This window comes from Frieseomelitta varia, unplaced genomic scaffold (genome assembly GCF_011392965.1).
Source record: "Frieseomelitta varia isolate USP_RPSP 00005682 unplaced genomic scaffold, Fvar_1.2 scaffold_709, whole genome shotgun sequence".
NCBI lineage: Eukaryota > Metazoa > Arthropoda > Insecta > Hymenoptera > Apidae > Frieseomelitta > Frieseomelitta varia.
The window spans coordinates 19,537-34,697 of NW_025110489.1; the positions used below are offsets into that span (position 1 = coordinate 19,537).

Sequence of the window (15,161 nt, forward strand, 5' to 3'; positions counted from 1 at the left end):
ACTTTGAAACCAGTTTCATTTTATTCGACATTACATATGCTATCTCGTTTTTTTTATAGTTTTCCCCAATTTTATTATTTTATTATTAAGTAGACGAAACTGACGATATTTATTGCAAATCGAAACTTCAGCGAAATGATCGATTGAATTATTGACTGAATCATTTGATAAATGTGCACACTGTATTCCAATATATTAATTGATATTATTAATTAATATTAATTAATATTAATATTATTATTTATTGTATACTGTATCATATAACCAATATTAATATTATTATTTATTGTATACTGTATCATATAACCAATATATTAATTAATATTATATTTATTGTATACTGTATTATATAACCAATATGTTAATTAATATTATATTTATTGTATACTGTATCATATAATCAATATATTAATTAATATTATATTTATTGTATACTGTATCATATAACCAATATATTAATTAATATTATATTTATTGTATATTATACAATTAATTATTAAATATAATATTAATTAATATTATATTTATTAATTAATATTAATTAATATAATATTAAATATTAATTAAAATTATATTTGTATACTGTATATTGTATACAAAAGTATTTGTAAATTGTATACTGTATCATATAATCAATATATTAATTAATATTATATTTATTATATATTATACAATTAATTATCAAATATAATATTAATTAATATAATATTAAATATTAATTAATATTAATATAAATATAATATTAATTAATATTATATTTATTGTATACTGTATCATATAACCAATGATCTTCAATTTTCGTAATTTTGAAACAGATTTATTTTGTTTTCGTTATAAAATGTACTATTTCATATTCCTCCACGACTAAATTTCAATTTCAAATGACACGGTTGACAATATTTTTCGTAGATCAGATTACTGATTAGATTACTTGAATAAATATATCATATTATGTACTGATATTATACATTGTGCATATTTATTGTACATTATACAACGTATAATGTTTAATTTTTATAAAATATTCATATCGCGGCAGAAAGTGCAACGAGAACACATTATTTCATTTTGCAATATCATCTAGCTATTCAGTTGAAATTCCCCTGCCCAATGGTATTTTCACTTTACTTCAATCATTCTAAAATATTTACAAGAGTGAAAAACTGCCGAGTAATTAATTCATCAACCCTTTAACGTTCAAAGGGTGTTTTTTAAGTGTTCTAACTAATTAAAATTTAATACCGAATGACAAGTGTGTAACAAATTTATGTTTATTCAGTTATTGTAATTTTCCATCCTCTTTGAATTTCTAAATCAATCGCAAATCTTTAGTAAAACTTTATCCAAACCAATATTCTATTTTTATTGATCAATCATAATTTCATTATATATGAATCATAATCATTATATGAATAATCTGCTCAATATTAATTAATTTGTCGGAGATAATTCTAAGAGTTTCAGCAAGGAAACTCGAGTTTCCCTTCAGATTTGAAATTCAAGCTAACTTGAAAAATAGACTATCTTTCTTTAGAATCTTTTTTTATTCTACCCTTGTGTATTTCTTTCTTTATTTTTCTTTTTCAATTCTTGGAGTCTTTTCATATCGTAATTAATCCTAAACACGTGGCAAGTGTGTGTAGCAAAGAGAATCTGCTTCTTTTTAGGTTGGGATGTCGCATCGTAGGAAAAAAAAGGATTGGTAAGAAAAGAAAAGTATGTTTATCTGAGGCTCGCGTGTAAATTAATCAACAATTAATCGAAACAACAAACGAAATTATTTACCATCGACTGTATTTTGTTATTGATTCTAAAGATCGTCTGTGAACAACCCTAAACGGTCAAAGGGTTGAACAGAGTTGAAGCTACAATTTGTCGAAGGAGGAAACGTTCACGTGCTCGATTGTAACAACTGCGGTTATTGGCTGTCGATCCTCAGAGACGAACTGGTACCATTATTCCAATACTATACTCGCTACAGTGGGCCATGTTCCCACGACAGGACTCTCAATTCACCAGGGCTCCAGGACTCGTGAATCGACCCCTGTTTTAGACACGTATCGATCGCGTCCACTTGTTTAGATTAGGTCTCGTTGCACAGACTATAGGCCATGTTACAATTGGGCCGTTTGTTTTGAAAGTGGTCCAAGTCCATTTTTCAGAAAAAAAAAAAAATCGAGCTAGTTGTTCGAGGCATTCACCTTTTCATTTCTGAACAAATTATAACCAGTTTTGTAATCACTAATTGTAAGATTTTGTACAGAGAAAATTAGGTTAATGGAAGGATAAAAATGTTCATTTTGATTGAAAGAGTCCTCAAACTGATACAAAATATATCATGCGATAAAATTTTGTGAGATGAGAGGTGTAGTTTTTATTATTATAAGGTGGTAGTGTTCGATTGGCTCAGACAGTGACTTTTTCAAATAATAATAATTCACTTCGACTGAAGCTCTAGAGGACATTTAGAATGTTTAGAAAGTACTAATGGAGAAAGGGTTAAATTGGTTAGAAATATGTTGGACGCGATTTTTGAGAAATGAACCATATAAAATATTCTATAAAACATTGTCGAATGAGGATGCACTATTCAAAAATATGGATTTACTTTACTACTGGATTTATTGTACTGTATACCACTTATAATATACACCATAATTATTTTAAATTCATCCTACATATGAAAATTAGGGAAGAATGAATTATAAATTACGAAATATTATTTGAATATAACATTTTTTTAATAGTGAATAAAAGTCGGATACTTTTTTATTGTATAACATAAAATTGTAATATATTTTTTTTTATTTTAGGGGAATTTTATTTTTTTCAGACTTGTGCCTTTTAAAATTAAAAAAGTTATTTCATCAATCTTGAAAGTGGTCAAGATTTGTAATGCATCATTTTCTAAACAATGTTTATTATGTTACTAATTGGTCTGGTAAATTATACACTCTTAAAAACATTATACTACCTAACACATGTTATCAGTTACCAATATTTCTTTAATAGTGAATAAAAGTTGAATATTTTTTAATTTTATAACACAAAACTGTAATATTTCTTTTTTATTTTAGGGGAATTTTATTCTTTGCAAATTTGTGCCATTTTACTTTTTTCAAACTTGTGCCGTTTTCAAAATTAAAAAAGTTATTTCATCAATCTTGAAAGTGATTTAAGTCCATTTGTAACGTATCATTTTCTAAACAATGTGTATCATACTAATTGGGCTGGCAAATTATACACCCTTAAAAACATTATACTACCCAACACATGTTATCAGTTACCAATATTTCTTTAATAGTGAATAAAAGTTGAATATTTTTTAATTTTATAACACAAAATTGTAATGTGTCTTTTTTTTATTTCAGGGGAATTTTATTTCTTTCAAACTTGTGCCTTTTTCAAAATTAAAAAAGTTATTTCATCAATCTTGAAAGTGGTTAAGATTTGTAACGTATCATTTTCTAAACAATATTTATTATGTTACTAATTGGGCTGATAAATTATACACCTTTAAAAACATTATACTACCCAACACGTGTTATCAGTTACCAATATTTCTTTAATAGTGAATAAAAGTAGTATAATGTTTTTAAGGGTGTATAATTTACCAGCCTAATTAGTATAACAAACATTGTTTAGAAAATGACACGTTAAAAAAAATGGACTTAAATCACTCTCAAGATTGATGAAATAACTTTTTCTGAAAAAGGCACAACTTTGCAAAAAATAAAATTCCCCTGAAATAAAAAAACACATGTTACCTAACACATGTTAGTCAGTTACCAATATTTTCGAATTTATCAAAAAACCACCGATATATCTCGATTCAAAGATAAATGGACTACTTTCAAAATAAACAGCTCAATCAGCAATCCTTTTCCTTCGTAAAAACATGTTTTCACGGTACAAATCCAAGGATTCGTTGCATTGGCAACAGTCGACAGTGCAAACACAAAGTTCTGCATTTCATTATTGATCATAAAATTGATAACATAAAGACCACGAAGCCCGACAAACATTAAGATTGATACGCAATATGTAAAAAAAGATTGCCAACGTGAAATCCGATAGCGTGAAGATCGATGATACAAAAATGACTGGCGACAGGCGAGGATCGTCTCTGTGCACTCTGATACTCTTGAGTAAGGGGCCTCTCCAAGGGTTCAGCGCTGAGTGGAGTTAGGTACTACGCATTTTCGCGTGGCAAGCAACTGTTGGGAAATTGGCGAGAACGAGGTTGAATGGGAGGGAGAGACTTCAGACATCTCGCGTGTGCGACACACGGTGAATTTTTCGTCGCGGTGCAGAATCGCCGAGTGGCGCCGCGGCCTTGATGGCATTCGTAAGGAAAAGGAAGCGTGCATTTTCGAGTGGGTACTCACTTGCGGCTCTGATCTTCCTCCAGCGGGTGCCAACTCGAGCCTCTCCGACACCGCCTGCAATGCAGAAAACACGGATAAATTCAGCTGGCGTAAAACTGTACCGTAGCCAAGAATTTATGGCCACCTCACCATCCTCCTGCGCCATTTTCACCGTGTTCCATTCATGAAACTTTTCGTTTGTTTTTTGTTTTTCTTTTTTTTTTTCAATCAATTTTTGAGACAATGTTTATGGACTCGTTCAAAACTCGTTGGCATATTTGGTTCAGTTTTGAAATTGGAGGAATTGAATAATATATCTTTATATGATGGATGAAAAGTTTGTAAGGTGTTGATGTATGTGTGTGTGTGTGTGTGTGTGTGTGTGTGTGTGTGTTCGTAATTGTGTTACAGTATTTAATAATACTTGTAATACAATTGTATTATAATAATATTTATAATAATTATAATAATTATAAGTATTGTAATAATATTCTATAATAATTCTATAATATTCTATAATATTCTATAATAATTCTATAATATTCTATAATATTCTATAATATTCTACAATAATTCTATATATTCTATATTATTCTATTATAAATTATAATATTCTATTATAATATATTATTCTATTATATTATTCTATATTCTACTATAAATATGCATGTGTATACATGTATGTGATACTTTTAATACAGCTATGTTATAAATATATATATAATACAATTGAATAATATTAATATAATATATTAATTAAGTATTGTAAGACACAATTAAAAATTGAAAATTGAAAAATTTTAAGATTCGACAATTTTTATATTATATAAATAATATATATTGTACAAAATATGTGTACAATTCAAAAACTATATTATTTGAATATTGTTAATAAATAGTAACTTAAGATTTTATAGAAATTATTCGTATATAACGAAAGTATAAAATTTTCTGTATGAAAATTAAAATGGAACTATTTTAAAATTAAAATAGACTTTTTACTGAAGAATAGAAAACATATATAAAAATAATTATTATATGTATAATTATGTAAAAAATATGTGTAATTATGTAAAAATAATTAAGTAAAAAATATGTATAATTATGTAAAAATAATTACGTAAAAAATATGTATAATTATGTAACAATAATTATGTAAAAATTATGTAACAATAATTATGTAAAAATTATGTATAATTATGTAAAAAATATGTATAATTATGTAAAAATAATTATGTAAAGAATATGTATAATTATGTAAAAATAATTATGTAAAATATATGTATAATTATGTAAAAATAATTATGTAAAAATAATTATGTAAAAGTATGTATAATTATGTAAAAAATATGAATAATTATGTGAAAATTAAATATGTAAAGATAATTATTACATGTAAAACTAAGTTTGTGCATTAAAACTTATTTATATTAAAATATGTATACAATATCTGTATAAATATAATTATATTTTATATAATATTTGTGTATATGTATTATACACACTTGTATGTTTTAAAAAACAATTCAAGCTTTGTCAATTTCGGTTTGCAAGTCTGTTCCATCTGGAATAATGTTAATCGCAAAGGAAACAAGTACAAACTGATACACATGCATTGCTGAGTAATCAGATTTTATATTCGAAGGATGAGTAAGGCATCAGGAATGCAGGAATACCTCATCAATTGATCACGTTTCACGAAACATAATTTTCATATTCCACGAAATGTGTAAAATATTTCGCGGATTTCTCTCAAAACTTAAATATGTAATAAATTATTTGCATTGCTAATCATAAAATTATAAGCTCGTCAAAAGTATTTAATTTAAAGAGGATTCATACATTTTCTGTCATTCATACAATTTTTGCCATTAAATCAAAAACAAAATCTTTCGATAGAAAGAAGAAAAAAGACTAAAATAAAAATGTTATCTGCATGTCCAAAATTTTTTGTCAAACAATTATTTAGCAAACAACTGCGATTCGTTTAGAGGAAAACAAAGTTTGAACAGCAAGAATAAATTGAACTCTTCACCCATCGAATTCATGATGTAAAACTCGAACAAAATCGAGCTAAATATTAAATTTAATCTTCGAAAAGTTCGGTGATTAAAGCTTCGGGAAATTGAAAATTAGAAACAAATTCGAAAGCTATCGAAAAATTCCGAATAAAATAAAACAATTGCATTTTCGTAGAATTTTTATTTCCAAGAACAGAGTTACGGTTGTTAATGATCGCGGGAACAAACATCATCAAGTTGCGAACTTTGATAAAGTATTTGAGCAACTCGATTAATCCGTAAAATCCACTAAAGTCTGCTAAAGTTTCTTAGCAGAGTTAACTTTGAATCTATCCAATCTTGAGAGAGTAAATTTTTTTTTTTTTTTTAAATAAGAGACGAGAAATGAAAAGCAAGACCTTTTCGTTCTATTAAAATTCATCAATTTGACTTATGCACTGCAAATATTATTTTCATTAAGAAGAAGTAGAAGGTGAATTAAACATATTCAAACGAAAATGTAGAACGCGGAAATTAAAGATTTTCCTTAACCAAGCTCATTAATATATAGTACCTTGTGATAGGTATTATCTGGAGAGCGAATTTATGGAAAATTTATGAAAAATTTTGCGACATTGCAAACAAATTGAAAATATATATATAATGATTACATACAAACTGTGTATAAATTATTATGTAAATTATTATTATGAGTATATGTAAATTATATATATAGAAATATATATATAAAATATCATATTTATGACACTTCATCATCTTCAAAACATTTGTAATACTTTTTATAAGTTTTAGTGGGTAGAATAATAATTTTCTATAAGGTTTTATTTTCTTAAGTGTATGAAACAGATGTAATGCCTAGTATAATAAAATGACTTATTTTTTTATTAAAAATTAAATATCTAAAAATTAAATTTATTAAAAATTAAATATTTATTAAAAATTAAATATCTATTAAAAATTAAATTTATTAAAAATTAAATATCTATTAAAAATTAAATTTATTAAAAATTAAATATCTATTAAAAATTAAATTTATTAAAAATTAAATATCTATTAAAAATTAAATTTATTAAAAATTAAATATCTATTAAAAATTAAATTTATTAAAAATTAAATATCTATTAAAAATTAAATTTATTAAAAATTAAATATGTATTAAAAATTAAATTTGTTAAAAATTCAATATCTACTAAAAATTGAATATCTATTAAATATCTAGTATGATAAAACAGTTAATTAATATGTAGTATGATAATAAAATAATACAAATAAATTATTAAAAGACACGAATTTTTATATTAATATATTAATAATTTATATTAATACTGTTTACTACATTTATTGTAGAATGCTGTTACAAAATAAATAACAGTATTTACTATAAAATAGAAAAGCGTAAATTTTGAACGAGTAATTAAAACATGAAAATTTTTTAACACGTGTCACAGTGTAACACGATGCTGAAGACATCGAACATTTTTTAATTTTCAAAAATTACGCGAGAGTCAATCACTTCTTTTCATATATTAAAATACTCGTTATAATCTCGAAAGAGTATTAATAAATTCTCTGGCTCGATGAACGGAAAAATTTCGAACGAATTGAAATGTAAAATTTTTAATCAACCGTGAAACAATGAGCAGTATTGGAAATACGATACAATTATCGTGATACGTTTTAATTAAAAGAAATTATAATCGAAGAAATGCGATATTGAAAGAAAATATCGTTCAAATTGCCTCTGTTATTTCATTGTTATATAATAAAATATTTTATTTTTATATTAAGTTACTATTACTAATTATTTGACGTATTTTATATTATTATATATTTATTCAGATTAAATTATTTTGTTTATTTCGGATATTTTTATATAGTTCTCTCTGTTCTTCTCTGTTAAAAAATTAACATTTCCATTCTCTTCTATTAAATATTATAAATACTTAATTAATAAAATTTCTAATAAATACTACATTCCAAATACTTTACATATATACATATATATGCATTTTAATTTTAATAAATATTAAATATTTTCTCTTAATAAATATTTTAACAAATATCCGACTATCAAATATTTGGCGGATACGTTTAATCGTTAAAATATTTAACACCTATTTAATAAAAGAATATCCAATTATTATCAAATGTTATTAAAAAACTCTATCAAATATTTAACATTTACCAAACACTCGATATTTAATATTTACTATTTACTATTTACTAAAACTGACATTTAATATCTGCCTCAAAATTGCTCACACATTCAATGCATGTTACACGGCTCTTTTCTTTCTGTTCCCTTTTATCTGAAATCCTCCTATCTCCTTATCTCGAAGAGAAGGAAGAGAACTTCCATAAATCCACCGAAACTGTAATTCCCAAAACTGTCGAAAACCACGCGAGGAAACGAACACGTTTCAGCCGCTCCCTAACTCCGCATCCCTCGCGACAGAATTCAATAAACCATGCCGAATCTAATAACCGACCAATCTCCTTAAAATATCCTCGTCGCCACCATCACTCCCGGTTCCAAAGTACCAATCTTCAAAGTACGAATCCTCGAACCTGTTCGTCGAGATCGTCGAAAAATCGCCTCGGAGTCGGTACAATGCAAACAATAAGCGTCGTGGAACTGGGCGCAATCACGCCACTTCCGGTCCCCGCCTAATCCCCAAAACCGTTTAAACCTCGGCGACACCCCGGGCAAAACCTCGTCGAACCCTTTACCGATACAATGGCCAGAACAACCTGCCTCTCGGATCGATCGACGAGCACAACGCGCGGAGGAATTAGATCTCGGGCCTAGGTGATCGCTTGTGTATCGTCGATTCAGTCATCTCGCCTCGGTTAATGACGGTATTAACCCGGCTATTGAGCGAGGGCACACAGAGGGACGTTTACGAGGGCGGCGTTCGAAAATCGATCTGAGTGAAGAAGCTGAGAGGATAAGCTTCTCCCTTGGGAGAATGAAAATTGAAAGTTGATCGGAAAGTTAATGAGATGGAGATTTCGAAAAGAGATTGATTGGGAAATTGTAACATGTATACGTTTCGATCGGCGAATATTGCTGGGGATTGCAGCTCGCTTTGAAACTCCGTTCGTATTGGCTGTCGCTCTAGTTCTAGGTGAATTCTAGGTGAGAAAAGGGCGAAGTAGACGAATTTTTGAAAAGATCGTCGATTTTTCGAAAAGACAGCCACCTGAATTTGAAAGTGTAATTTTGTTTTTTTAGTGGATGATATTTTTATAATGGATAACAGATAAATGTAATTTTTTTATAATAGACAAATTTATATTAGATAATAAATAAATGTAACTTTTTACAACAGGTGAATTTAAAATAGGTAGTAGATAAATATTATTTTTTTATAATAGATAAATTTATAAAAGATAAATATAATTTATAAGAAATTTATAGATAAATTTGTCTATATAACTCTATAAGTATAATTTATAATAGATAATAGATAAATATAATTTCTTATAATAGATAATAAATAAATGTAATTTTTTGTAATAGATAAATTTATAATAGAAAATAGATAAATATAATTTTTATAATAGATAAATTTATAATAGATAATAGAAAAATATAATTTCTTATAATAGATAAATTTATAATAGATAATAGATAAATATAATTTCTTATAATAGATAATAAATAAATATAATTTCTTATAATAGATAAATTTATAATAAATAATAAAAAAATATAATTTCTTATAATAGATAAATTTATAATAAATAATAAAAAAATATAATTTCTCATAATAGATAAATTTATAATAGATAAATATAATTTCTTACAATAGATAAATTTATAATAGATAATAGATAAATATAATTTCTTATAACAGATAATAAATAAATATAATTTCTTATAATAAATAAATTTATAATAAATAATAAAAAAATATAATTTCTTATAATAGATAAATTTATAATAGATAAATTCATAATAAATAATAAAAAAATATAATTTTTTCATAATAAATAAATTTATAATAAATAATAAAAAAATATAATTTCTCATAATAGATAAATTTATAATAAATAATAAAAAAATATAATTTCTCATAATAGATAAATTTATAATAGATAATAAGTAAATATGATTTCTTATAATAGATAAATTTATAATTGATAATAGATAAATATATAATTTCTCATAATATATCTCATTATAATTGATAATAGATAAATCTATAATACATAATAGATAAATATAATTTGTCATAATAGATAAATTTATAAACAAATATAATAGACAAATATAATTTCTTATAATAGATAAATTTATAACAGATAATAAATAAATATAACTTTTTATAATAGATGAATTTGTATTAGATAATAGATAAATATAATTTTTTTATAATAGACACGACAATATAATTTTATAAATATATAATAAAATATAATTTTATACATATAATAATATAATTATATAAACAGATAATAAGTAAATATAATTTTTCATAATAGATTTCCCTGTGAATCAAGTCTACTTGATATTTGTGTTTTACTTCGAGATGTTTCTAATTTTGAAAGGAACTGTAGTTAGCTCTGTGGACGATAGGCCCTTAGAGTGACAAAATTCAGCAACTCGCAATAACGAAGGAATAATTGGCATAAACTCTAATTGAAGTTTCGAGTTAATTCGCTCATTCAATACGACGCGAATACAGAACAAACGGACTTTGGTGACTTTGATTCATTTGGCAACCTCGCCACATTATCGAGTGAGGTTAGGTTCGCGAAAAAAAAAACATGGCGGACGTGACGCCATTAGATTACGAGAAAAATTATGCTGCCACGTTATTTCTGAAAAATGAATTTAAATTGAATACGAACACGAGCGTCGACAAAAAAATTTCTGTCTAAAAAAAAATTTGTATTTCTCGTAGCACGTGAATCGCATGATTCACACGCGCTGCATATTTATGCCTCGGGAGCATATGCGCGAACGTGTTGCATGCAACATACTTGTCACTAATCAACTGTTCATAATTAAATGCACGGCATTATTCACGAACGTAGGAAAATTGTCTCTTGCAATGCAAGTTAACAATAATCTCGACAGTGTTTCATAAATTTCTTTTCTCGGGCGAGAAAATCTCGTTTTCCAAATCTGTAATTTTCTTTTCAACGTTCGAAAGAAATGATTGTCAAGATAGATAATGAAAATAAAATCGTGTTTCAGCTTGGACTTAATTAAATATTAATAAAAATCTCGCATTTATTTAAGCTTTATTTAAGAAAAACGCAGTTTTTGGACCGCCCTGTAGTTTCTCATTAATTTCATAAATTGCTTTTTTCCTGTCGTTCGCGTATCGCCTGTGCATATTTTGCGAACGTTACGTTATCATTTACATATCCACAACAATTAAAATCTTCAGTTGATAACTCTGCGGCCCATTGTTCGCACTTGTGCGTGCCTTTCAATCGAAACTTTTCACGCGTGAATGGTAACTCGTTTCAGCTCTCTCTTTTAATATACACTCATAACTTTTTCAACTGGAGCTCGATGCTCGTTCGTGCTCCGTTTTAATATGTGATCTACCTTTTTGTCCGATGAAACAATCGACGATTTTATTACGTCCGACACGCTCCGCGCCTTAAATAAACGTTCGATTTCATATGCAATATTGTAAAAGAATATTGTTTCGATTTATTTAATAATCCACTATGAAAGCGAAACGCAGAGCCTTTTAAAAAATGTTCCCGTCGAAAAGTAAATGTGCACGATTAATAACGGAGAATTAAATTGAAACATAGAATATTACAAAATAGTACTTGACACTTTGCTTTATGTTGTTATAAATATTATATGATGTATTATATTTGTAGTATTATAAAATACTATAATATTATAGAACTATGCTATAATAATATTTTGTAGTATATGTAATTATAATAATAATATATATATATATATTAATTATAATTACTATTTAATGTTTTGCTTTATGATTTAATTAATTAGTTAAAATAATATTTTATTATTATTTTATAATATTATAAAATATTATTATAGCTTAGTTATACGGTTATATAATATTTTATAATACTATAAATACTACATTTTATAATATTATAATATTACAAAATAATATTATAAAATAAAATAGCATAGTTATGATATTATATATAAATATAATAATGTTATAAAACAAAATAGCATAGTTATACGGTTATATAATATTTTATAATGCTATAAATACTACATTTTATAATATTATATTATAAAATAAAATAGCATAGTTATACGGTTATATAATATTTTATAATACTATAAATACTACAATTTGTAATATTATAATATTATAAAATAATATTATAAAGTAAAATTTATAATATTATAAAATGTATTATTATAAAGTAAAATTTATAATATTATAAAATGTATTATTATAAATTTATAATATTATAAAATGTATTATAGTATTATAAAATATTATATAACCGTATAACTATGCTATAATAATATTTCATAGTTAATATTATAATATTTTATATTTTAAAATATAATATTTTATAGAATTTTATAATACTAAATACCAAATAATACTAAATAATACTAAATTGCAAAATATTACATAAACCGCATAAACTATGTATTAATTACTTATTATAATACCACATGTAGTATAACTAACTATAATTACACCAGCTGTATACAACTATACCATAGAATCACAGAAATGAAAATATACTTCGCCTAAATTCTAAGTTCGAAAGCTCGAGAATCTCGAGAATCACGAACGTTATTTTTTCCTCTAGTGAATACAAATCTTTGGCTTCCTCTTCGGAAATGACGCCACTAATTGCCGAGATGTGGCATGTAATTGCGATCAAACGATGTATGCAGTCGTCAGAGAAAAGAGAGAGAGAACGAAAAGGCTTCAATAATTGAGCTGAATGCTCGATTTCAGGAATATTCACGGATTGGATCTCTGTTACTTTGTTGCGTGAATGAATGTGACTACGTGCGCCATTGACATTGTGCATCTATGGTAATCACAAGTGGATTATATATAATATTATATTACAGTATCTAGCAAATGATACGATAACAATATTATGCTATATATTATTATATTTTATTTTATTTTACTTTATTATATTTTATGATATTATATTTAATATATTTTATTAAATTTTATTCAATAGTATTATACTTAACATATTTTATTATTTATTAAATTATATATTTTTAAATTTTAAATTTTATTTAATATTATATCAAATATATTAATATTTTATTTAATATTTAATATATTTTATTAATTATTTATCTAATAATATTATATTTGACATATTTTATTATTTATTAAATTATATACTATTAAATTTCAAATTTCATTTAATAATATTAAATTTAACATATTTCATTATTTATTAAATTATATAGTTTTAAATTTTTAATTTCATTTAATAATATTATATTTAATATATTTTATTAATTTTTATCTAATATTATATTTAACAGATTTTATTATTTATTAAATTATATATTTTCAAATTTCAAATTTCAAAATATTAAATTTAACATATTTCATTATTTAGTAAATTATATTATATCACATATTATAGTAATAAGTAATCGTGAAAATGATCTTGAATATTTCACGTAATTTTGCAAATAATTATTAAACGTCTTTAAACTTCAATTTCATATACATACTATTTCATCTTATTAATCTCGTTTGCAGGATCATAAAGATTCATCCACAGTTAAATGTGACGTGCAAACAACATCGAGAAATTAATTGTTTCATTTAAACAAAAAACAGACTGAACAGAAGAAATCAAAGCGAAGAGAATAATATAAGGGAATGGAGAGACGTGAGAAACATAAGAATGGAATGGCATAAGAAAATGGCAGTGGATAAAGAAAGATGAAACGTTTGTACACAGAAAAGCAAGATTAAAGGTAATTCTCCTGTCTTTGAACACCACGTGTTCTACCAGGGCCAGTCCTTCAGGCCGAGTGGCGCAGGTTGTTATCGATTCGTAAATTATGATTCACGCATGGGTGAAACCACACGAGCCCACGAGTCGCGTGAGTAATGAGATTTGACTTTAACTCTTACTTTGGCTTTTAGTTTAAGAACCTCCGATATACTGGTACACATACTACTGGCGAGTTGTATATATCGTAGTATATACCGACATATGTATGTACGTGCAGGAAGTATTTTAATTTCCCACGGTTTATCGCGACATTTAACCTCGTGTCACGCACGTAGAGAATTTTTTTACCTCAAAATTGCAATGTTTTCTCAGCTATAAGTATATTTAAATGTAACGAATAATAAATTTATTACTTCTCAATAATTTCTATCCAGTGATGTACCGATGAATTCAAAAAGAAGACGAATTATTGTATACGGTTCGGTCACTCGTTATGGTCCGCAATCGGTTGCCAGCGCAACGTGGTTAACCTCTTACGTTGGAACGACGTCGAGAAATTGCAAATATTTTCTCAGTTTCAAGTATATTTAAATATAACAAGGCAAAACAAATGATAAGTTTGTTACTTCTTGATAATTTCTATCCAGTAATATCGTACCGACGAATTCAATAGAAAAAAAAAGCGACTAATTATTGTGTACGGTTCGGTCACTCGTTACGGTCCGCAATCAGTTCCCAAATTGCAACATTTTCTCAGCTTTAAGTATGTTTAAATGTGACACGGGCGAAATAAAATGTTAAGTCCATTACTTCTTAATAATTTCTATAAAGTGATGTCGTACCGACGAGTTCA

General features: G+C 25.6%; 1 protein-coding gene across 1 annotated transcript in view; it reads right to left on the minus strand.

The window, feature by feature from the left end:
- Positions 1-15,161, minus strand: part of LOC122535386 (amyloid-beta-like protein) — a 70,188-nt gene that overhangs the window by 19,153 nt on the left and 35,874 nt on the right. The window contains exon 2 of the mRNA XM_043666875.1: positions 4,389-4,442. Within this exon, the coding sequence (XP_043522810.1) occupies positions 4,389-4,442 (54 nt within the window). The remainder of the gene's footprint in view (positions 1-4,388; positions 4,443-15,161) is intronic.